Source organism: Nyctereutes procyonoides, unplaced genomic scaffold, assembly GCF_905146905.1.
Source record: "Nyctereutes procyonoides isolate TBG_1078 unplaced genomic scaffold, NYPRO_anot_genome, whole genome shotgun sequence".
Classification (NCBI taxonomy): domain Eukaryota; kingdom Metazoa; phylum Chordata; class Mammalia; order Carnivora; family Canidae; genus Nyctereutes; species Nyctereutes procyonoides.
In genome coordinates this window covers 9631055-9655007 of record NW_026575043.1, presented here as the reverse complement: position 1 = coordinate 9655007, position 23953 = coordinate 9631055, and the positions used below count along the sequence as shown (strand labels likewise).

The 23953-nt window shown below is 39.4% G+C and overlaps 1 protein-coding gene across 6 annotated transcripts in view; it reads right to left on the bottom strand.

Annotated features, from left to right (window-relative positions):
• The window catches only part of KIF13A (kinesin family member 13A), a 212482-nt gene that overhangs the window by 86385 nt on the left and 102144 nt on the right, over window positions 1–23953 (bottom strand). For all 6 annotated transcript variants that reach the window (XM_055322478.1, XM_055322476.1, XM_055322475.1 and 3 more), the window contains 2 exons: window positions 16583–16643; window positions 106–198 (listed from right to left, as the gene is read on the bottom strand). In XM_055322478.1, the coding sequence (XP_055178453.1) occupies window positions 106–198; window positions 16583–16643 (154 nt within the window). The remainder of the gene's footprint in view (window positions 1–105; window positions 199–16582; window positions 16644–23953) is intronic.

Genomic DNA, 23953 nt, shown 5'->3' with positions numbered 1-23953 from the left:
CAAAGTCAGAAGCATGTTTCCACCACTTTGCGAGTGTTTTCTATTTCTAGACCTTAAGACATGCGTATTTAATATCATTGACTATAACTAAAAGCAGCCACTTACCTGTCTGTCCATATGCAAAAATACAAGCATTATACCCTTGAAAGGCTTTTTCAAGAATTCCTTCCCCAAGGCACTTGAAAACCACTTCTTGACCTAAAAAACAAAACAAAAAATAAAAAACTTACAAAAGCAAAGAATGATTTTTCTTGACATACTTGGATTAATAACCGAGTCTCAGTTATTAACAACGCTCTCTCAATCCAAAAAGATGTTAAAAGTGTACTGCTTGCTTACTACATGCAGGGCTATGTACTAAGAGCTCAGTTCCTAGATCAGTTCATGATTCCACCCATTCCTTCTCTCCCAGACATTTCTCTAGGCATTAAAGTTTCCTTTCCATGGACAGTGGGCCATACAGAAGCATGGCTTAAATTCTGTTTAGCTTCTTCTCATGAGCTGTTATTAAAATATCATTAAACCTACATAGTCTTATCTCCTCATCTGGATTGATGAACCTTGTCAGATGCATCTTGGGATGGGTAAGCACCTAGCACAGTGCTAAATGCATGCCAAGTGCTGAGAAACTGTTCATTGCAGGTGGAGGTGATGTGTAGAGCACAGGCACCTCTCACCTGTGTTCCCATGGTAAGTCTGGGGACAAGTTCTCTTCTGTGAGCCAGTCTACAGCTTACTGCAGCTCTTGGGAGTTTTCAGTCATGTACTATAGAGCCAGTAGCATCCGACTGAACAGTAAAGGTGTGAAAAACTTTTTTTTTTTTTTTTTTAGTCTCCACACCCAACACAGGGTCCAAACTCACAACCCTGAGATCAAGACCCAGCTGAGATCAAGAGTCAGACACCCAACCGAGCCACCCAGCCGCCCCAGGCATGAAAATCTTTTTAAACAGTTAAGGTAGCACTGACTATCCTCTGAAATTCGTGACTTTCTAACATTCACTCTCCCATCATTAAGAGAATTAAAATGATATTCTTCTTCCTCTGTGCTCTCATAGTCCCAAACATTCATGATTACAGTATTTGCCAAAACCACTGTATTTCCTCTCCCCTCCATTGGACCGAGAACCTCCTGATTGATGTCAGAGACTATAATTTATCTTTGTAATCCTAGGACCTAGCACAAAATATTTAATAAATGTTTGTTGAAAAAATGAGTCCACTGAACCTTTTTATCTTACACAATTCCTTTTAGATTCAGAAATACTGCAATATAACACAAGCTTTCAGGTGTACTTCCTCCTTTATGCAAAGTTGGATCTGATTTTAGCAGTCTCTTGTTACACTTGGGACATCTGGCTACACAATGGGATTCTTAAAAATGTGTAAACGCAAAACAAATGATGTCTTCAACTATTAGAAGTTGGCAAAAAATAAAATTTTGGCAACAATATAGCTGGACTGAGGAAATATGGGTATTTTTATAATCTGCTGCTGGGTTGCACACTCTAAGAAAACCTGACAGAACCTATAAGAGAGAATATGTCTATACTCTGACCCACTATGAGGCACCTACCCTAGAGACACTTTCACAAGGGACTCCTGTAACAGAATGCTCATGGCAGCATTATTTTGATTCTCTAAGTTGGATTCAAGTTAAATGCCCATTCGTAAGGGAGTAGAGAAGAAAAATGTGATTACTTTGCATTTTTTCCATTTACTTTTTATTTTTAAAAATATTTTATTTAAGGCAGCCCAGGTGGCTCAGCAGTTTAGCGCTGCCTTCAGCCCAGGGCCTGATCCTGGAGACCCAGGTTTGAGTCCCATGTTGGGCTCCCTGCATGGAGCCTGCTTCTCCCCCTCTGCCTGTGTCTCTGCTGCTCTCTCTTTCTCTCTCTCTGTATCTCTCATTAATAAATAAAATCCTTTAAAAAAATAAATAAAATAAAAATATTTTATTTAAATTCAATTTGCCAATATTAAACACCCAGTGCTAAAAACACAAAAAACAAACAAAAAAAAACACCCAGTGCTCATCTCAAGTGCCCTCCTTAGTGCCTGTCACCAGTTACCCCACCTCTCTACCCTCCACCCTTCCTGCAACCCTTTGTTTGTTCCCAGAGTTAGGAGTCTCTCAAAGTTTGTCTTCCTTTCTAATTTTTCCCTACTCAGTTTCCCTCTTTTCCCTTATACCATGTGACTACTTTGTATGTTAGAATATCACCAACCATGTAAAAACTAACCCCAAATAGAACACACCTGCGTGTGTAAACAATGCTAAAATTCAAAAACATTGCTAAAAAAAAAAAAACATTGCTGAGTCTGACAAAAGTCACATTCAAATACATATACATATATACATTTAATGTAAAAAACTTATGCCGAGACAGACCAAGTGATAAGCACTAAAATTAAAAAAATAAATTAGAAGAAAAATATCACCTTATTTCTCTAATTTTGACTTCATAGCAGCATAGAGCCTACTACCTAAAAGGTATTCAAAACGTGTTAGTGTAATATGTGATTTTTTAAAAGGGTATAATCACTCCCAAATATACAGGTTTGTTGTGAGGACTAGTTAAAGATGTGTGTGTGCACAAACATAAATGCATTCTGAAAAATAGTAAGATAATGTCAAAATTATAATCCACTACACCAATATTTTTTCTCGTATGTTTCCTCAAAGGATCTTCCTTATTCCGTGTACTTCCCCGTGCCAAAAAGCAGGCCTTAAATCTGGAGCAGAGCCCTGCAGTGTAGAATATAGGGAGTTAAACACAGCCTGTGCTTAGGCTTGTGAGAATCAACCATGGTCCTCAGCCAGACCCAAGTGCCACGTGCAGGCTCTGGTCAACCAGCCTCTCAGGAAGGGGGTGAGTTTGGAGACAAGATGCTTTAAGACTTGGCCAGGTCAAACATCCTGCCCGTAATTCATGATTTCAACTCATATTTAGTAACTTGGAAAAAAAAAAAAAAAACCAACAACAACAAGCGCTTGAGTTGATTGAAGGACTCAACTGCAGGGAGCACTGTGGTCAGCTGACCATGGCCATGCAAGGGCCTGTGGCCACTTAGTTAGGAACCTTTCTCTTCCTGTGTTAGGTAGTGAGATGCAATACTTTTAGCTTCTGCTCCTGAAGCTGAGTAGGATGGAAGTATGAAGAATTATTTTTTCCACGTTCTTTTTTTTAAAGATTTATTTGAGAGAGAGAAAGTGAGTAGAGGGAAAAGCAGAGGGAGAGACTCTCCAAGCAGACTCCCTGCTAAGAGTGGAGCCCAATGCAAGGGTCGATCTCACAACCCTGAGTATCACCACCTGAGCCAAAACCAAGAGTGAGATGCTCAACCAACTGAGCCACCCAGGCACTACTCCATATTCTTTTAGAAGCAAATCACAATGTTTTCTTTTCCTTGGTACAAATGGATTTTTAAACTAAAGATCACTGGTCAGAAACACCAAGAATGAATGCTACAAAGCTAAATGAAATAGGTTTATGAAAAAAAAATAGGTTTATGACAATGTCAAGTGAAAAAAACCCACAAATAATCCAGGATATGTATACTAACATTGCACAAAAAATAAACCAAATGATTAAAGAATTCTCCAGGATATAAAATTACATGAATAAACTGGTTTTACCTATGTCTAAATTGCTACAAATACTAAAGAGGATATGAATTAACCTTTGACATTTGTATACTTTTATTATTTATGCGACTAAAAAGAAGGGAATTAATTTTTATCAACTGCCCAATTAGCAAAGGCACTCTACATATTTTGTATCATTGAACCCTGCAGTCCCCAGGGCCAGTAGGTATGGATTGAGATCTGTAAGGAGGCTGGGCTCTAGAGGGGAGTCATTTGCCCAAAATCATACCAATAGTGAGTGGCAGGTCCCGGGTCTGTTTGTACTGACTCTTGAACGTTAAAGCAGATGCTCATCCACCATTGGTGACTCACATTACATGACACCAGGAATCAGTTACTCCTACCCCTGGTCTCCATGGTTTTGTTTAGTTTTTGTTTTTGTTTTAATAAACTCTAGAACTTACAGTACCCTATTTTTTTCTATTTATCTTCTACCACTGGATTGTTTCTTTTTTTTTTTTAAGATTTTACTTATTTGTTCATTTGAAAGAGTTCACACATGCAGGGGACGGGGCAGAGGGAGAGGAAAAGAGAGAGACTCTCCAGCAGGTTCCACACTTAGCATGGAGCCCAATGCAGGGCTGGATCTCACAACCCTGAGATCATGACCTGAACCGAAATCAAGAGTTGGATGCCCAGGCGTCCTGTGAGCTCCTTTGAAAATGGGTTCTTTTTCATCTTAGCAGAGTCCCTGGCACACAGTAGGCACTTTGATTTCCTGAGTTATTCCTATGTTGACAAAGCTGTCCTCAGATGAAAGAATATTTAATGGGGGGGGGGGGCATTCCTCATTAGTGAGTGCTGAGGCATCAAAATACTGTTTGTTGAACTTAAAAAGAAACATCTGGGGTACCTGGTTGGCTCAGTCGGTGAAGCATGCAACTCTTGATCTTGGGGTTTTGAGTTCAAGTCCCACGTTGGGTGTAGAAAAAAACTTAAAAATAAAAATCTTTAAAAAAAAAGATTCAATTGCTTTAGGGTTTATACTTGGTCAAGTATGACTCTTTTTGAAATTTTAATGAGCCTCTAAAGACTACAGTATCCTTGGTTAAATAAGGCACCGGGGATAGATGTGAATAGAGATGTTAACATAATATGTATCTACTAACTGAATAATTTTGATAAAAATTACAGATTATGCTTTCCCTGGCACCCATAGTAACCTCCTGGACATTCAAACAAAATATATGAGACAGAAAAAACCAAACTAGTCTCTCTGATTTCCATTATCTATATTATATATAGGCATATGCTCTTCAAAAAGTCAAGTTTTCTTAGATACTTACAGTTATGCTTGACAGAACACATTTCAGATTTATTATATTTAATGAAGTTTTAGTTATAAGTAGGAAAGGAACACATTCTGGGAAATACAAAATAGAATATGAAAAAGTAGAGAATTTTACTGTATTTGTGGAAAGAATTCATCTCCTTTCCATCCTTAAATAAACTATCTTGAAGCACAATTTATAAAAGGATGAACAAAAAGAACTACCGTTAAGTTCATGTATCTTTACAATTCTATGCAAGATTGGATTCTAGAGAGACTGCAATACATTTTATCACTATGGCTTCATGTCTCACGGGAAATTTATTCTCTTTTAAGACAAGAAATAATGAACACTTTGCCACCCCTACAAAGTTATGTCAACATTAATATTTTTTATAGCTGCTTAGCTTTCCATTGTGTGCTTAACTGATGCAATCGGTTCCCTATTATGGATATTTAGATTATTTCCTTTTTCTTTACAATATTTATCCTTACATATTTATCTCCGAGCACTTTTCTATTTTCTTTACCAAGAAAAACTCCAAAAATCCAAATTACTATGTCCTCTAGCAATGCACCCTCAACAACACAGCTATTATAATTCTTTTTGTCTAAACTCAAATTTTCCTTTCCTTTGTTGATTGTCCACATTGTACTTATTCTTTAGTGAACTGATTATTTGGGTCCTATGTTTCTTTTTACAAATAAATTGGTTTAGTCATTGATTTCTTTACTTAAAAATGCTCATCATATATACATATATAATAGTATTATATATATTTGTATTATATATATCTTTAAAGATTTATTTATTTATTTATTTATTTATTTTTTAAAAGAATTTTTTTTAAATTTATTTATTTATGATAGTCACACAGAGAGAGAGAGAGGCAGAGACAGAGGCAGAGGGAGAAGCAGGCTCCATGCACCGGGAGCCCGACGTGGGATTCGATCCCGGATCTCCAGGATCGCGCCCTGGGCCAAAGGCAGGCGCGAAACCGCTGCGCCACCCAGGGATCCCAGATTTATTTATTTATATAAGTAATCTCTACACACAATATGGGGCTCAAACTCATAATCCCGAGATCAAGAGTCATGTGCTCTCTGGACTGAGCCAGCCAGGCACCCCCAAAATGTTCATCATATATTAAGGATATTAACCTTTGATCTATTATACTTTGTAAATACTGCTTCCTACTCTGTCATTTACTTTTTAGTCTCATGTTGGTTTTTGTCATACAAAAGCTTTTGGTTGTCCATATTCAAATCTTTCATCTTTTCCTTTGTGATTTTTTCTCTCAGTCTATGTTATGCTTCCAAAATCTTTTTGTATTGTTATTACCACAAATTATATAGGGATTCATCTGTCTTTTCTTCTAGTTCTGTTGTTTTTGGTTTTGTTTTTTTTTTACAGTTTTCTTTTCAAACCTGAACTCTGCTCCTTACCAGCTGTGACCTTGGTCAAGTTCTGGGTTTCTTCATCAGTAAATAACGAATAATAACTACTACCATACTGGGTTGCTGGTATGATTTTTTTAACAAGGCAAGACAGGTAAAGAGCTTACCACAGTGCCTGGCCACAATCTAGAATATATTTTAGTTAATATCCATTATCAATATCTTCCCTTAAATCTTTAATCAACTATAATTAATTTTGCCATAAAGAAGGAGGCAAACACAGAATTATTTTTTCTTAAAGTAGTTCCTTTATCTTTGCAACAATTCTGTCAGGTAATCCAATTTCAAAGATAAAAGAAAAGACAGCTATTCTTAGAAAAAAAAATTTTAAGGGCAGCCCGGGTGGCTCAGCGGTTTAGGGCCGCCTTCAGCCCAGGGCATGATCCTGGAGACCCGGGATCGAGTCCCACGTCGGGCTCCCTGTGTGGAGCCTGCTTCTCCCTCTGCCTGTGTCTCTGCTTCTCTCTGTGTCTCTCTTGAATAAATAAATAAAATCTTAAAAAAAATTTTTTTTTAAAGGAATCACCTATTGCTGTTTCTCTAGATCCCCTAGTTCTCACTTTTAAAATTCTATTGACCAAATATAATGGTGGAGTATTCTAATACAGGAAAGAGAGAGAGACAGTATATGGTGGTGGGGTGTTATGTTTTGTATGTATTGGGGTATGTGTGTGTGTACATGTATGTATGTGTGTGTTGGATATATATGGGGTTATATGTGTGTTGGATATATGTGTGTATGTGTGTGTTGGGGGTGTATGTGTGGTGCATGTGTATTGGGCTGTGTGGGGGCATGTATAGGGATATATATGTATATGCATGTATGCTGTGGTATATGGATGTGTGTGTGTTGGGGGTGCATGTGTGTCTGTGCATGTGTGTGTATGTGTGTTACACTGGGACATACGAGGAGAGGAAAAAAGAAAGGTATTATTTGGGACAGGATAGGTCAACTTATACTGTCCAGTGGAGGAAAAATATCTACTTTTCTAACATTATCTCAGTAGGGTATAGGGGATAAAAACCAACATAATATATCCTATCAATAAAACTATAGATAGAAACATACTCTATAGATTCCCCTTTATTTTTCTAATCTAGTAACTTTTGAGCTGTATGACTCCTGGGCTGTGGTTATATTTGATCAGTGCTTTGGTCTGGTAACTTTCAAGGGCATGACTGGTATGGTAGGAAACAACTGTCAACCAAAGCCTAAGAATGCACTGTGGACTCTATACAGCCTCCTGTCTTCCTCAACATAATCAGTTCTCCATCAAACACAAATGAAGGCTATAGTTAATTGTGATAGAGAGAGAATATTAAATATCGAAGACCCTCTACAGTCTGTTAAGGAGAGTCTGGTTGATCCAAAAGACTGAAGGTTTCCTACTTTGTTCTTTCCATCCTTTAAACACAGACGTCCCCTTTTTCAGCACAGGAAAAAAAAAAAAAAACGACTTGCCAACTGCTTTTTGAAGCTCACTACACAAAAAAACAGGAGTGTTGATGCTGGATGGTGGGAATCCGGGAATCCATAAAAGACACAATATTTTGACCTACAGGTCTCCTGACCATACCTCACCCTCAAATAGAACAAAGCTCTGTCTAGGGGAATGCACATCAGCCCATATGGGAAAGTTCAGAAGTCCTGTGGGAAGCAGGAGGATCTACGAGTATTTGTGACTATCCCAGACAAACTGAGCAAAGCTACAGTACTGTTAAACCCAAGAGGCTTGTGGCTTTTCAGCAGGACCAATGCCAGAGAGGAGGTGGCCCTTTTACAGATGTCAGCTCCACCGTGCCTGGTGCAGGGTATCCTCAGGGCAAACCTCCCTCAGTTGTTAACAGCCATGATCAAGAAGATGTCAATTTCCTCTGTGGGGTTTATGTTTAAAACCTCCTATAATGATATGGACAAGTCTTAAAACACAGGCATGCTCATAGGGCATGCTCATAGCAATCTGTAACACAGTATCACAACAGCAGAGAGGGCTCCTATTTGGAACTTCTGCAACCAAGGTTATACACCTGACCCACTCAACCCTAAGTCACATATATAATACAGATCTGAGTCTCCACAATTATGCATAATTTGTCCCTATCGGGGATCACAGTTGTGATCAAAGCTGTCACATGTATGCATTGGGAACCGAGTAACCAAGGTAATCCCCTCTCTATAGAAGGGTCCTGATAGCAAAGCACAGAAGACCAACTAGAGTTGAAGAGAAAAATGCACACACCATTCATATGCCTAACACCTGACTACCAACGAGGCACAGTTACAGTGAGCTACGTTCTTAGAAATGGGAGAACCAAATGGGAGGGCATAACCCTTGACATATTTACAATCTGCATTAAACAAGGCAGTCACATATAGATCATGGCCGAATAAAACAATAAGTATGGCAATTAGGAGGCTAGACAAGACATATGCATGGAATATTTCTCATTTTTCTAAGGCAGGAACATGGAAAAGCATTCAAGATTTCAACATGACAGATATTTTTTATCAGTGTAAATGGAATCTCCTGATTCTTTCCTGTCTTTTCTCTTTGGAGTTAGAGTGAAAAAAAAAAAAAAAGAGCTCATATTTGTGATGTGGAACTCCTAGGCCTGCTTGTTTGTGAGGACGTTTTTCCACCTCTAAGCAGGGCTGACAGCCACAGCGATTTTGATGAGTCTGGGCTTGGCAGGTGGCCCAGGTCCAAATCAGAGCACCTGGACAAGTGCAAGCCCAGACAGGTCTTCTCCACACATCCATGCAGTGGGGAGAAATGCCTAACCTGGACCAGGTTTCAGCAAATCCCTCTCCCAAATAGGGCAACTGAGAAACTACCCCATGTAGTAAAGTTAAACCTGGTTTAAGCTCAATGATGAAAAACTACAGAGTTCAGATTTTTAAAAATGAAGGCCTTAAGGACTGACCCGGTGACAGTAGATTTAAGTTTTAATCAACTACAGAAGTTTGCCATTAACGAGCTTGGTAAAAGGATCCTGAGAAACTGGGCCATGAGGGTAAAGGGAGAGCATGGGGCTATTTTCCATAGCGGTGTCCAAGGGTGATCAGCATTGCGGTGCCTGGGAGTCTTGCTTGCAGCATGGCACAGGGTGACTCACCCAGATGGATGTTTCCACCCCAGCAACAGCACTGGGACAAGTCATGAGCTGGTAGTGAAACTTGGCTCCTTTTTTTGCTGGCAAGTAAGGTGGCTGACTCACCAAGGCAAGGGTCAGATATTGGTGCCCAGGATGGAGGAAACAAAGGAGCCACCTTACCTGTGAAAACTGTCTGATAGAGGATGTATTTTGAGCTATTCTGTAGGGAGTTTTCACATAAAGCATCTACTGAGAAAGTGCTCTTCATTTCTGTCTGGTATGTTCTCTGAGGTACTGGAACACACCAAACTCAACATCCCCTCTGGACTGTGGGGAGCACAGTATTTACAGCACACGAGGAGAGACTAAAAACAAAGCCCAAACCAAACACAGACATTCGGGACTCTGGAGAACATCTAACCTAATGCTATTAGAACGGTTCCTGGCCAGGTTCCAAGCCAGAGCACTGTAACGTAATTGCCGAACACAGCCACATTTTGGGGTGGCAGAGAAGATGGGACAGCCTGGGATTGCAGGAGAATTCATGCCATCTTCATGCATAAGTGTCACTGCTTAAAACCCACATTTACAACTGCTTTTCAGCTTTCTCCCTGGTAGCAGTTTCTTTATCTGTAAAATGGGGACAGTAGTCGTTTCTATGTGATCAGGTGATTGACAATTAAATAACCTACTGCAGTAAAGGGAAGAGCACAGTGCTGGGGACCTACTGCTCCCAGTATATTGTCTACTGTGATTCTTATTTAGCTCTACATACCCTTCATTAAGTTACATGATGTCTCTGGGTGCCAATAAATAAAGAACAGATGGGGATGAAGGGAAGAAAAGCCTGTATGAAGGGGGGCTGGATGGAATTAAAAAATGGGAGTAGAGGGGTGCCTGGCTGGCTCTGCTGGTAGAGGATGGCACTATTGATCTCAGGGTCATGAGTTCAAGCCCCACATTGGGCATGAAGCCTACCTATTTTTAAAAAACTATAAGTAGAGGCAAGAAAAAAAAGCAGTCTGCACACACACATACACATCCATACATATATACACACACTAACACCCATTTACACACACCCATATTCACACACACAAGCACACGTACATATACACACTTATAGTCAAATATACACATGCTCACAACATACAGACACATATATATACATACTTATATATACATTCACACATATTTACACACACTCTCTCTTTAAAAAAAGGTGGGGGGCAGCCCTGGTGGCTCAGCGGTTTAGCACCACCTTCAGCCTAGGGTACTATCCTGGAGACCCGGGATCAAGTCCCATGTCGGGCTCCCTGCATGGAGCCTGCTTCTCCCTCTGCATGTGTCTCTACCTCTCTCTCTCTCTGTCTCTCATGAATAAATAAATAAAATCCTAAAAAAAAAAAAAAAACAACTAACAATATTAGCTTAGCTCATTTATCTCAGAAAAGTTTTTCTCATCAGTAAAGTTGGCCTAACCAAGAAAAAAGTCAAGGTTCCTCTATGACCTCACTGGGGAAGGAAACGTCTGTGTGGACCGCAGTGATGTGAACTGAAACAGTCTCAATGTGGGCACTTGGCACACTTTACCAAACACAAATACAATCCTACCAGGTGTAAAATATAAAGTAAACATTAAAGATTCTTGTGATACAAAAAAAAATTTTTTTTTTCTTAACTGACCTCCACTCTTACCCAATTTTCGGAATTCACCGACATTCTCTTCTATCTGTAAAATAACAGAGGCGTGACCACTGCACCCTAAATCACTCCAGCTGGTAGGCCATGCTCTGGACTCCCACCAGCTGAGTTATGTTCTCACAAAGGGTCAGCTGTGTTTGCTCCTACACTGGTTTATGTCAATTGTACTTCTCTGTAATTACATAATTTAATTAACAAATGTAAAAAGACAGTTGCTGATTCTAAGAAAATAAAGTTGGGTGCTTAGGGAACAACCTGAGAAGGCTTAGTCACTAGAAGAATTATCAAATTTGGTATGGGGTAAGACAATTTTCAAAAGACTATATAAAAGAAAAAGAAAAAGTCTAAAAGAATCCTGCATTCAGACTGTTTCATAAGTGTTTTAGAATATAAATTTTGATACACAAAAGTTTTGTCTTGTTACTATTCTCGCTTCAGTTAAACAGTGTGAAAGAGAAATCATTTCTACCTCTGGACACATAAAATGTCCCATCATGGGAACAGAATCAAACACGGCTGCTTTCCCCACAGCAATAGCTCACGGCTCGGATGCACACTGCAGAAAGCTACGCTAGCAGAACAAGAATCAGACATATAACCTTTCTCCTGACCTGCAGGGCATTAACAATGCCTGAAAACACATGGCTTCAGCAAGTTTGAGCAATATGCCATATGGTGAGAGTTGTTATATAATTTCTAAGTCAATAGCTTAGAAGCTCTGAGCCTGGAAATGTTCATGTCCCCATTGATTCCCAGATACGCCACCGCCAGACTGTTTTTTTGGGGGTTTTTTGTTTGTTTGTTTTATTTTAAATATTTTGGTTTTTTTTTAGTAATATCTATGCCCAACATGGGTGCTGGAACTTACAACCTAGAGATCAAGAGTCGTATGCTCTACTGGCTGAGCCAGTCAGGTGCCTACGCCTCACCAGACTGGTTTTTATTTCTGGCATCAAGATTTATAGAAAAATAGGTTTGTGAAAAATATTCCCCCACTAGGACGAAAACTGACACCAAGGGGACTGGAAATCAGTTATTTACCAACGTGGCACCTTTTAGGCAATGATAAATCATGGCCTGATTCATTAACAAGAAGGCGTTAATTACAATCGGTAGTGACTGAACCATTTACAAAAGCCTATGACACTCTCAAGTTATGTCAGTATACACTGTAATAACTTTATCCTAAACGTGGATCTACATCTACATGCATGTACATATGGGGTGAAGAGTGGGGGAAGATACAAGTTTATGTAGAAATTTGCGAAGCTTTGAGTATCTAATTTTGCGGGTTGTTTTTCTTTCTTCATCCTGGCACAATCATTTTTGCTTTAAAGACTCAGAATTATCCACCAGACAAGCATTATTATGCCTACCTAACCCAAAGGTTATATATAATAAGAGATAATACAGTTAAAGTGTAAAACATCTCAAAGCCTGATTCAATGCAATTCAAACGGCTTAACAAACAAGTCTTTGACTTGCCTCTGAAAAGTCCACTGCAACAGCTGTGTGGCCAGCATAAAATGTCTGATTCATGTTTTATCAGCGAGCCAGAGGGGATCTGAGATCATCCTAGGCCACAGCTCCTCCTTCCACAGATGAGGAAACAGATCCCCAAAGGTGAGCAGCTGGTGGCAAAACCAAGTCTCATCAATTCCAGTACCATCCATTCTCTTTCCACAGGGCTGACGCTACTATCCTCAAAACTGCCACAATGTGACCACAATAAAGACGATAATAAATATAAAGTGAAATTGTCCTATGTGCCAGATATTGGCTTTTGTATTTTCTGTGACCAGGTCACTTGGTCCTCAAATCATCCCTATAAGGAGGGAATGATTATCATCCTCATCTTAACATTTGATGAAAGAAAAGTGCAGTGAGATTCAGTGGGTCACTGTGCCTTACATCGGTAGAAGGTGGTGAGGCCAGGATTAGAAGCTGGGCAGTCAGGCCTAGGACCCCACATTCTCCCTCCCCGCACTCCAACAGCCTGCTGCCATGCCATTATGCCCTCTATGGACTTGTGTATTTCTCTGTCGGAGAGCCTAAGAATGAAAGGTGCCATGGTCACTTTTAACAAAGTAAAAGAGAACATTCTGACCATCCCACATGAAACTCAGCGCTCCTGCCTCTCTTTGCCGTCTCAAACCCTGTGCTTTCAATTCGTTCTCTCTTCCCTACCCCTCCTTCTCTCTGCCCCCCAAGTTTTGAGAGCTGCCTTGAGAGCTCTTCATCAGTATCAATGACACCATTATTCATTGAGCCTGACAAATAGGTCGGTTTCAGGAAATCCATGCTTCCCCTTCTACATTTCCTCTATTTCCCATCAGAGAATGAAGGCTTCTATCTTAATGTTTCTATTCACCATTAAGAAGGAATTGCTATTTCTTTTTTAATGAAGAGAAAGGAAATCAAGTTAGTATGAAACCAATAAACTAATCTACCAGTAATGTATTTAGTAGGCAGATTGTTTATAATGAATGCAAACAAACCTGAGACAACAGCTAGCAAGAATCTTACTTTTTGCTAAGGTGGTCACTGGATTTGTACAATAATAGGGCGATCTGAAGAATTAGAGAATTTCTCTCCGCATTTTATACGTAGACATTGCTCTAGGAGCCGAGAGAGTGCTGTATTTCAGGGATGAATGGAATGCATTATTTGATGTGATCATGCAAACTAAAAGTAGTTTAAAAATCATTTTTATCTTTTTAAAAATTTCTGAGCAGACTGATTTGTAAGGCAGGGCTCCAGAAATCTTTAGCTTCACATGTAAGTTTTATTATTTGTACTTAATAAAGTTATTTCCTCCTTAAAAAAAAAAAAGTTTATCCTGGGTGCCTGTGGTTCAGTTGGTTAAGCATCTGCCTTCCGCTCAAGTCATGATCCCAGAGTCCTGGGACTGAGCCCCATGCCAGGCTCCCTGCTCACCAGGCACTCTGCTTCTTCCTCTCCCCCTCCCTCTGTGCTCTCTCTCTCTCTCAAATAAATAAATAAATAAATAAATAAATAAATAAATAAATAAAACCTTTTTTAAAAAGAAGTTTGTCCTATGTTCAGGGATATGAGCGATATATTGCAGAAGGCTCGAATGGTCTCTGTGGGCAATAAGGGAGGATATGATTCTAGAAGACACGACAAATAACAACCACCCTTAAACATTATTTTAACCACATCACTGCAACAGCTCCTGTATTGCACCATTATCAGTCAACCAATAATCAGTCTAAACTAAACTCAGTTTAGACTTCAGAATTTCCTATTAACTAGCCTCACTGCAAGTACAAAAGGCTTCCCACTGCTTCCCCCCACAACATACCTTCCTGCTAAGGCAAGTGCTACACAGCACTCTCACTCCCACTTCTGCAGCTTCGCTTAGGGAAAAGCCAAATGAGGTGTCGCTTCCAGTGCACCTTCCATTAGCGCACTAAGTTAGCGATTTAACCCTTACAGCAACACATTGCCATGCTTCCGATTTTACAGAAGAGAAACAGTAGCTCAGAGAGATTACGGAAGAGAACCAAGGAAGGGGTCCCGGAGATTTAAACCCAGGGCTGACATCGAAGTCCATGTTGGTTCTCCCATCTAGAAACCCTCTTGGCTGGCTTTTACTACACCTACGCTTTATTTTCACGCCTGGTTTAAGTTTCTTGTCCCCTGTGGTGCCTTCCCAGGTAATATGTTCAGCCCTTTCAGATTTTGCCCCTCCTTGAGTTTTCTCCAGCCCCTGAAATCTGTAAGACAGTTTAACTAAATACTATCCTAAAATGTTTCCTGTTGGAGGTAATACACTCTTTTGCTTTCCACTTAATTTTGTGATTTCTCAAGGGCTTTCTGAGGCTGCACACACCGAAGGGGTTTCACAAGAACTTCAAAACTGTTTTGAGACCTACCGGCTCCCTGGGTTATATAAGACGAATGACGCATGGGGCAGGGGGCGCAGGATGGGTGGTTGGGAGTCATGGAGCAGAGGGTGAGAAAAATGGACTGAGGATATGTAATAAAGGACCCTACATGTTGTCCAAGGAAAATAAATTTTCCTCTACAAGTGGTAAAGAGTCCTTGAAAGCATTTCAAAACTGCACAAGAAGAGCTAAATCAGGAAGATCTATCTGGCTATATCTTGAATAACATCAGCTGAACAAAGAGTGGGCTTTGGATAGCCATGGCATTTATTTCTGTTACAGTAGGAAATGTTTTACTTCTGTAGTTTATTTAAATCCAAAAGCACACACCCAACACAAAAATACACAGTGTGCAAACACTCAAAGCAGACTGTTCTAGACTCTGTAGAATATATTGTCTGAAGTCCTAATAAACCAATAAAAAGACAAATTAATTACAACCAACATTATGAAGTACTTACTCACTTCAATGAAATACCGTTTGCCAAAGGTGTAGTAGTGATGTCTAGAAAGAAAGGCTAATTTACCCACAGTGAGCCCTATTTCCAGACTATTAACTTTTTAAAAAACTTTAAATTGAATGATTTCTCAACGAGTTTGCTTTATGCGGCAAGGAAAAGGCTGTCATGAAACAAAATTCCCTACAAGCAAGTGATTTCCTTTTGCCTGCTAGTCCTGTAAAACCTGCATCATCTCCATATTCCTCACTATTCTTCTTTTTAAAAAGCAAATGAGACAGTCATTCAGCTGACGTTCTTCTAAGTCGAAAGGAGGAGAAAACAATCATTAAGACTATCTAAGGAAATCAGAACAATCAAAAAGTAGGACTCAAACTTCCTCCACTAACACATATGCTTCCCTCCTGAGCTGAAGCAATTGTGATGGACTCCTTGGAAGAGCCAATTCTCACCAAATAATAAAATCAGTAGTGATCTGTGTTTGAGAGAATAGGGGTGAAATGTCTCAAGGAAGGAACACTAGTGAAATTGGGGCCGGGAAGTCATGCCTCCCTGTGGAATGTGTAGTTCATATCACCAGTGACCATCAGAACACTCAGGCCATGAGTGGGTCCTGGAAACAAACACCATGTGTGCTTTGCTTCTATCAATGGAGCATGCATTCCCAAAACGTTGGCAATAAGGAAAGATACTGCACATTAAAACTCTTCTTCATGTGATAATCACAACAGCTACCATTTCTGGCTTGAGGCAGTGCCTCGTTATTTCTAATTGTTAGAACATCTCTGAAGATACTACCACCCTCTTTGCAGGGAAAGACCCTAACACTTAAAAATAAACCCATCCATGACTTCTTAGCAAGTTAGTGGCATAGCCAGATCCTGAAATCAAATCTTGTTGACTTCAAAGTCCACATGCTAGAATTGGAAAGAATGAGTGTGAATTTTATGGGAAAAACAGAACTCCAGAAAAAAGAAAACAGACGAAGAAGAAGCCTGAGGCCCAAAAATCAAGTGAAGAGAGGGAGCCAACTCACCAGCATATTTTGTAGTATTAGATTCATCCATGGACCAGAAGCAATAATCAAAGGCAAATACCTGAAAGAACAAAATATTAAAAATAAATTAACTTCTCTGAGTAAATCAGACTGAAAAAAAAAAAAGATTTGCTGATAAATATGAAGGTTCCTGTTACTGTCTGATTAGGAAAAAAAAAACACTATAGGTTTGATGTTTTGTTACTTCTAAAGATTCTTTCGGGCTAAACTGATAGTTATCTTTTTTTTTTTTTTAAGATTTTATTTATTCATTCATGAGAGACACAGAGAAAGAGACAGGCAGAGACATAGGCAGAGGGAGAAGCAGGCTCCATGCAGGGAGCCCGATGTGGAACTCGATCCCGGGACCGTGGGATCATGCCCTGAGCCAAAGGCAGATGCTCAACCGCTGAGCCACCCAGGCATCCCCAACTGATAGTTATCTTACTGTTAGAGTCATTTGCATATGAAAAATGCTATTTATCCAGAACACAAATGAGATTTCTTAACCAAAAAAATATTCTTAATGGCACTTTAGTAAAGAAAAAAAATAACAACGACTTCTCATCCAAGTCGACAGTTCCCCTATCTGCTGAAGCAAGCCCTTGGCTGGATTTTCACAGCTTTTCAAGTAACATGAAAGTGATAAACTTGTGTTTGAATCAGCCTTTCTAGTTTTCCATGAATCAGTTCTTCTAGCTTACCGTTTATAGCCAGAGTTCCAAACTTCCCACATTCCCACCTTGGACTCCCTTCCCTCTCTGTTTCAGCATGTCATCTGGGGCCAAGTCTTGTTAATAAACCAATAACCCACACTTGCGTGCATTTTCTGTAGTTATGGAATGACCACTATGTATTGGAAACGCCAACGTACAGTGCATTGGGATTCTCATCTAATCATTGCTTCCATGCATAGGAATACCACTCATGTTCCAGCCATCATTACCAAATGCACAGGACAATGTTCCCCAAAGTCTGCTCCAAGAAATGGTAGTTTCAGGAGCTATTCCATGAAAAATGATTAAACTGTGTTGGCAATGGTGTACATTTTACCCTGTTTGAGATCCTCAATGCAATGCTCAATATTAAAGGCTCTGAAAGTTTATCCAGCAAAGAAATCCATTTAATTAACTTAACTTTTTTATTTTCCAATTCATTTTAGTGAAGAGACTCTTTAGTGACATGTATTAACATACTTTGAAACTACTGTTTCTTAGCATACCCTTTAGCAAACTCTGGCTCAGAGGATTCAGCAGCCACTCTTCTGGGCTCCCTGATACAACCTTCTCCCCTGGCAGTCCAAGCAACAAATTATAGACCTCCCACAGACAGGAACCCTCTAGTGCTTAATGATTTCCTCGGGATTGTAAGCATTGTGCAAACAGAACCCAAACTCTTTGACCTGGCATTTGAGCTGGCCACAATGAGGCATTTCCAGCCCCTGCCCCCTTGCTTCCTTACACTTCTGCTGAATTTGTCTGTACCTTGGAATTGGTAAGAACGATTCCACCTGTCTTGTTCTCCTTTTCATTTACACCTGTCAAAATGCTTCCTATTTCTTAAGGTCTAGTTAGACACATTCTCCTTCTAGGAAACATTTCTTGGTTAAATCCAAAGGAGTTCTCTCTTTTCTCTGAAATCTTATGGTGCCGCTTAATCCTTTTTTGTGTGACTCTTATACTAGTGATCTGTTTTCCATTTTTCATGTATATGATCTGTGCATGTGTTTATCTCCACTGGTAGTTTAAGTCCCTTGAAGATAGGAACCCATACCCAATTCATGCTTCTATCCTACAGTGTTCACAGTAGTTATTTATAATTATTTACTGAATGATTAATGGTACTGAGACACTGCAATAAGGCAGGTACTTTCTAAATCATAAAAAGATCAAGTTATGCTCTGCACAGTTTCAGCACTGCATGCACTCTCATGCTGTTACAACCCATTCAGGAACATACGATGTACACAGCTTACATCATCAATCTCAAATCCAAATTCAATTTTGTGACTTATACACACTTATTTGCTCTGGTCTTAGAGTAACCAAGGTTAAAACGAACAGTAGTTTCAGTCAATAGAGTGTGTTGGGATATTTACTGCATTTCAGGGCTCTTCCAATGACTCAAGAGACCACACAGACGAAATACAGTTAATCTTCCTGCCTCTAGGCGGGACTGACTTCAATACTTTTCCTGTGACATGATGATCCGTCTTGTTTTTAAACATTTCCAGAAAAGGAGATTCCACAATCTCCTTTTAATGGCATCTTATAACACGTAACTTCCATTCTCAGGTCATTTTTCCCTTCCTTTTGACCTAAGTCAACTCAACTCTCCTGGCTTTAAAGAGCCAAGAGAGGCTTTTTTCCAATTTTTTATGTATCGTCATGGTTTTCCTCCAGAGATTCAATGAATTCCTTAGTCGTTGCTAATATAACGAAATAATCATTTATTCTCCATATGTTGATTTTTCATTCCTACCTAAAAACTTACTTTTAACCATTTGCTTGCCCCTGGGGCAAGAAAGCCACAGAGTAACATGCACAGTAACGCTACTTGAAATAAAATGAAGTCCTCTCCAAATTTTGAGGGTCCACCTCTCAGTAACAATCATTACATATTCTGTGCCAACTTCTATCTCTAGCAGTTAATAAAGTCCAATTTTGCTCATAAAAAGAAAGATTTAAAAATTTTTCATTTTTAGCACTTGCCTCCTAAAATTCAGACAAATGTTAAAATTCTGCAGAAAAGTTTTAAAATTAAGAAACAAACAAAGAAAACCTTGCAGAGGAGAAAAGGACTGTGACAGTACTGGTGGAAATGATTGCTTTTCACTTACCAAATACTGAACTTTCCTTGACCCGAATCATATCTCAAATTTCACCACCTTTGATCACAGGCATTTTTTAAAAAAGATTTTATTTATTCATTCATGATAGACACACACAGAGAGAGGCAGAGACAAAGGCAGAGGGAGAAGCAGGCTCCATGCAGGGAGCCCGATTTGGGACTCGATCCCAGGACTCCAGGATCACCCCCTGGGCTGAAGGCGGTGCTAAACCGCTGAGCCACCCAGGGATCCCCTGATCGTAGGCATTTTTGAATGGCCATCCCTCAAACCATGGAGTGTAGATTATTACTTTATTAAATATTTATCATAAGAACATTGAAGTCCAGACGCCTGAGGATTTCCCTAAAACTCAAAGCACGTGGACAGAAAAATTCTTGTTATAATTGTTTCCTCTAACACAGGCTACAAGTGATCTTCCTTCCATGAAATTCTACTGACTTTGTAGCTCTTGTGGCACGGTTCACACGTGGTTCTATTTTATGCCTCAGTTCTTCTGTGTGGGTCTTACTTCCACTTTAAACGATGAGCTCCTTATGGATAAGGACTGGTCTCATGAACCTCATAGTGTCTGGCTCAGGGTCTCATACAGAGCAGCCACTGTATGTAGCATTTTCTCAGTAAATAAACATAATACCAGGAAAAGGAGTTGGAATACAGACATGAACACAAAACAGATGTGAGAACTGATAAGAATAAACAGAAGTTCAACTGTAAGGTATATTTTAGGTATTTCATTACTTTCATATGCATGTTTTCTTTCCCTTTTTTTTAAAGCATGCACAAGCAGCAGCGGGGGGGGGGGAGAATATCTCAAGCAGACTCCTCGCTGAGTGCAGAGCCCAACGATGATCCCACAACTCTTGAGATTGTGACCCGAGAAGAAATCAAGAGTCAGATGCTTAACCAACAAAGCCACCCACAGATACTTTCTATCCATGTTTTTAAACTAGGTCCCTTCAATGGTGAAATACAAATTTGGTCACAAGATGAGCAGAGTCCACTTTGGCTCCATTATTCTGTGGTTTAGGTGGATAACAAGTATGGCCACATCGTGTATCATTTGTAGCTTACACAGAGATTAGAAAAATTGTTTGTTGTTAGAACAGTTACTTCTTATGATTGTTACTAAAACAGTTTCAAGGGTATTCAAAATAATTTGTTTTATGTAGCCTAATAATTTCTCTTGCAATCTCATTAGTCCTATAAATAAACTATCCTTCTTTTCATAGCCAAATTTAATTATAATTTAATCACAAGAGGTTCGTAACAAAAGGGGACATGATTTTCTTTGGCCTTTGAGAAGTTCTGATTTTCCAATACAAAAATCCACTGACACTTCAAAAGAGGTAACAAAACCATTTTCTTGAGAGCTATTCCTTGGAAAATGACCACTTCAAATTTAAAAAGAAAAATCATTTTTTCAAAGCCATCACATTATATTAGACAAATGTGTTATTTAAGACTTTGAACTCATTTCATTAAAATTCCTAAATGCTTAGTTCATTTATTCATTATGAAGTTACTACCATCCCAACTGGAGTGAGGGGATGGGGGACATCTTAATGCATACAACTGACTAAAACAATAAAGTAAATTTGGGCAGCCCGGGGGGCTCAGCGGTTTGGTGCCGCCTTTGGCCCGGGGCCTGATCCTGGGGACCCAGGATCGAGTCCCACGCCGGGGTCCCTGCATGGGGCCTGCTTCTCCCTCTGCCTGTGTCTCTGCCTCTCTCTCTCTCTCTCTCTCATAAATAGGTAAATAAATAAATAAATAAATAAATAAATAAATAAATAAATAAATAAATCAAGCAAGCAAGCAAGCAAGCAAATTTGGAAACCAGGCCTAAATTTGCTATTTTGTCTATGCCAATCCATATGGTGAGCATTTTTTGTTAAAGCGCCCATACTTTCCAACAGCCTTCAATTAGATGAAGAGTCAAAAGGACAGATGCTCTCTAGTTGCTTTTAAAATCTGAAAGCCACTGTCTTCATTGTTTCTAAGAAATTTTTACTCTATCTTAAAATCCTACTCCTTCCTCTTAGTTTGCAACTTGTAAAACTCCTAACAGCATTTAATTCCCTGTTGCTTGCTGTTCACATCTGTTCCACCTTCACTGTTCTTAAAAATGTTAGCTTTGCATCTTTGTGAACCACTGAACATCTAGTAAAGTTATGAGCAGCTGCTTTTAATAAGGCAAATGTGTTGAGTGATACATATTCTGAGGCAAAGGAATAGTTCCAGGACTTACGAGCAGGATGTAATTAGCCGAATTCTGGTCATATCTAAAAGTCCTATCTCTGATGACATTTCAACAAAATTCAATTTTTAAAAATGCAATAAAGAATCTTCTGTGTTTCCTTGAAAGAACCAGAAGGCATCAGAGTTCTAAGAAATGTGATCTATAATCATTTTCTGACCCATAAAAGCCAAACATGCAGGAACTTGCAATCCCAACTACCTTCCATTCATCCCTTCGAATTGTGTGCATTCACCAATAAGCTCTCTAGTTGTACAACGATTAATCCACAAAGCAATCAACAAATACCTATTTGCTACCCCCTCTCAATTTTAAGTACTATAGGGAACTCAAATATATATTAGGCATGTTGTTTGTACTTTAGTTACTTATAGTCCAGCTAAAAATAACAACATAAAACAATTATCTTTGGGGGGAAAAGGCATCTTTTTTTCCCCAAAATCATTTTTATACTTTTCATACCCCCTCTCCAGGCAGAAAGTGATTAACCCCAACTTAAATCAAGATAATTTAATTTTACGCAAAGAAATATTCCTAAGGGTGCCTGGGTGGTTAAGTAGGTTAAGCATCTGCCTTCAGCTCAGGTCATGATTCCAGCTCAGCAGGGAGTCTGGTTCTCCCTCTGCCTCTCTCCACCATTCATGCTCTCTTTCAAATAAATAAATAAAATCTTTAAAAAAGAAATATTTCTAAACACATATATCAGATTTTTGGCAGTGTGTAAAAGCCCACTCCCTTTCAATTTTTCCAAATTAAAATTTTTCAATGATGTTTTAAATGTTACTTTATGAAAACCCTCTGAAGGATACTTATTAGTCTGAATTTCTTACCTATCTAACTAGACTTTGTGGGGGGCGGGGAGCATGTACAAGAAAGAGAGATTCATTTACATTTATTAATTCTTAGAGGCCAAGACTAGTTTTCCTAATGTTTTTATTGTCCATAATTCCACCAAACAAACAAACAAAAAAATCTGAGATTTTACTTTGTAAAGCAACTTCTTGGTAAACTACCCTTTAATTAAATGATCTTGTAAATCTGTGTTTTCATGTATGATGGCTGCTTAAAACAGGGCATGCTGGTTGGTGGGATCCTTCAGCTGCACTGCACCATGTAAGACACCCCACAATGGTACCCTGGCAAAGCCTCTGATTTCATTCAATTGTGGAAGTGACAGGACTAGTGTCACCCTACAGACATCAGCTGTGTTTACTGGACTCCCACCCCTTTCCCAAGTAGGCAGGAGTAAGCTCCCCTATTCATCTATTATGTCCAGAGTCAGCCAAGTCTTTAGTTCTCAGAATTTCTATCAAGGACCAAGAAATCCTCTGGGCATGATAAGGACAGTAGGAAGTCCAGGCGCAAAGGGAAGAAAAGAGAGTGTAGACATATGAGGGAATCCTTCCTTCCTGTAACTACCTCTCTCTCCTCACCTCCCTGCTCAGTGAGCTGCAAGTCATTCTTCAAGTTCTGCCCAAGGGTCATTTAGCTACAAGCTCATTCTTCAAGGACTGCCCAAGGGTCACCTCCTCTGATGTTTCCTCAACTTCCCTCCTCTGTGCTTAGTCCAAAGTATTACCTCTCTAACACACCTTCTACAGAAATAACTGCCCATTTTACATTCAGGTGGGGTTGTGGGAATTTAAGCGAAATACCTACCAACACAATGCTTAGTGTATAACAGGAACTCAGTATCAGCAGCTAATTTGACCAGCATTAATAGCATCCATTATGGGCTCCTCTCCACAGAGAGCAGTAGAGTTACTACTTGTGGAGTTTTTATTCTGTACCAGGTACCATCCTATGTGTTTTATAGTCTCATCCAGCTGGGACCTCCTTTGAGTGAGGGACTGTGATTCATTTCTTTATTTTTCACAGGTACAGATTCAAGAGACAGTTTGATGGCTTGATTTGCTTAATCAAGTAAAGAGAAAAATAAAAAGTCAACCAAAGTCCGAACAGCCATGAGTGGAAGAGTTCCTTTAGTTGCCGAGTTCTGTATCAAAAGTATCCATAGAAAGCATACTACTTCCTACCTTCCAAATCCAGAATCTAAAGGGCTTCCCATTGTGTGGATGTGATTTGCTCTGCATGAAGGAGTGTGTTTCTCTTCTCTCTTTCTATACGGTCACCCTTCTCTCTTTACACAATTAATCTACTGTTCACATCTGCAGACCCAGCTGCTATCAACAGCCTGTCCTGGCAACTATCTAGTTTGAAACTGAGCCTGAGATCTCTTTGCAAACCCACCATTCTCCAGTTT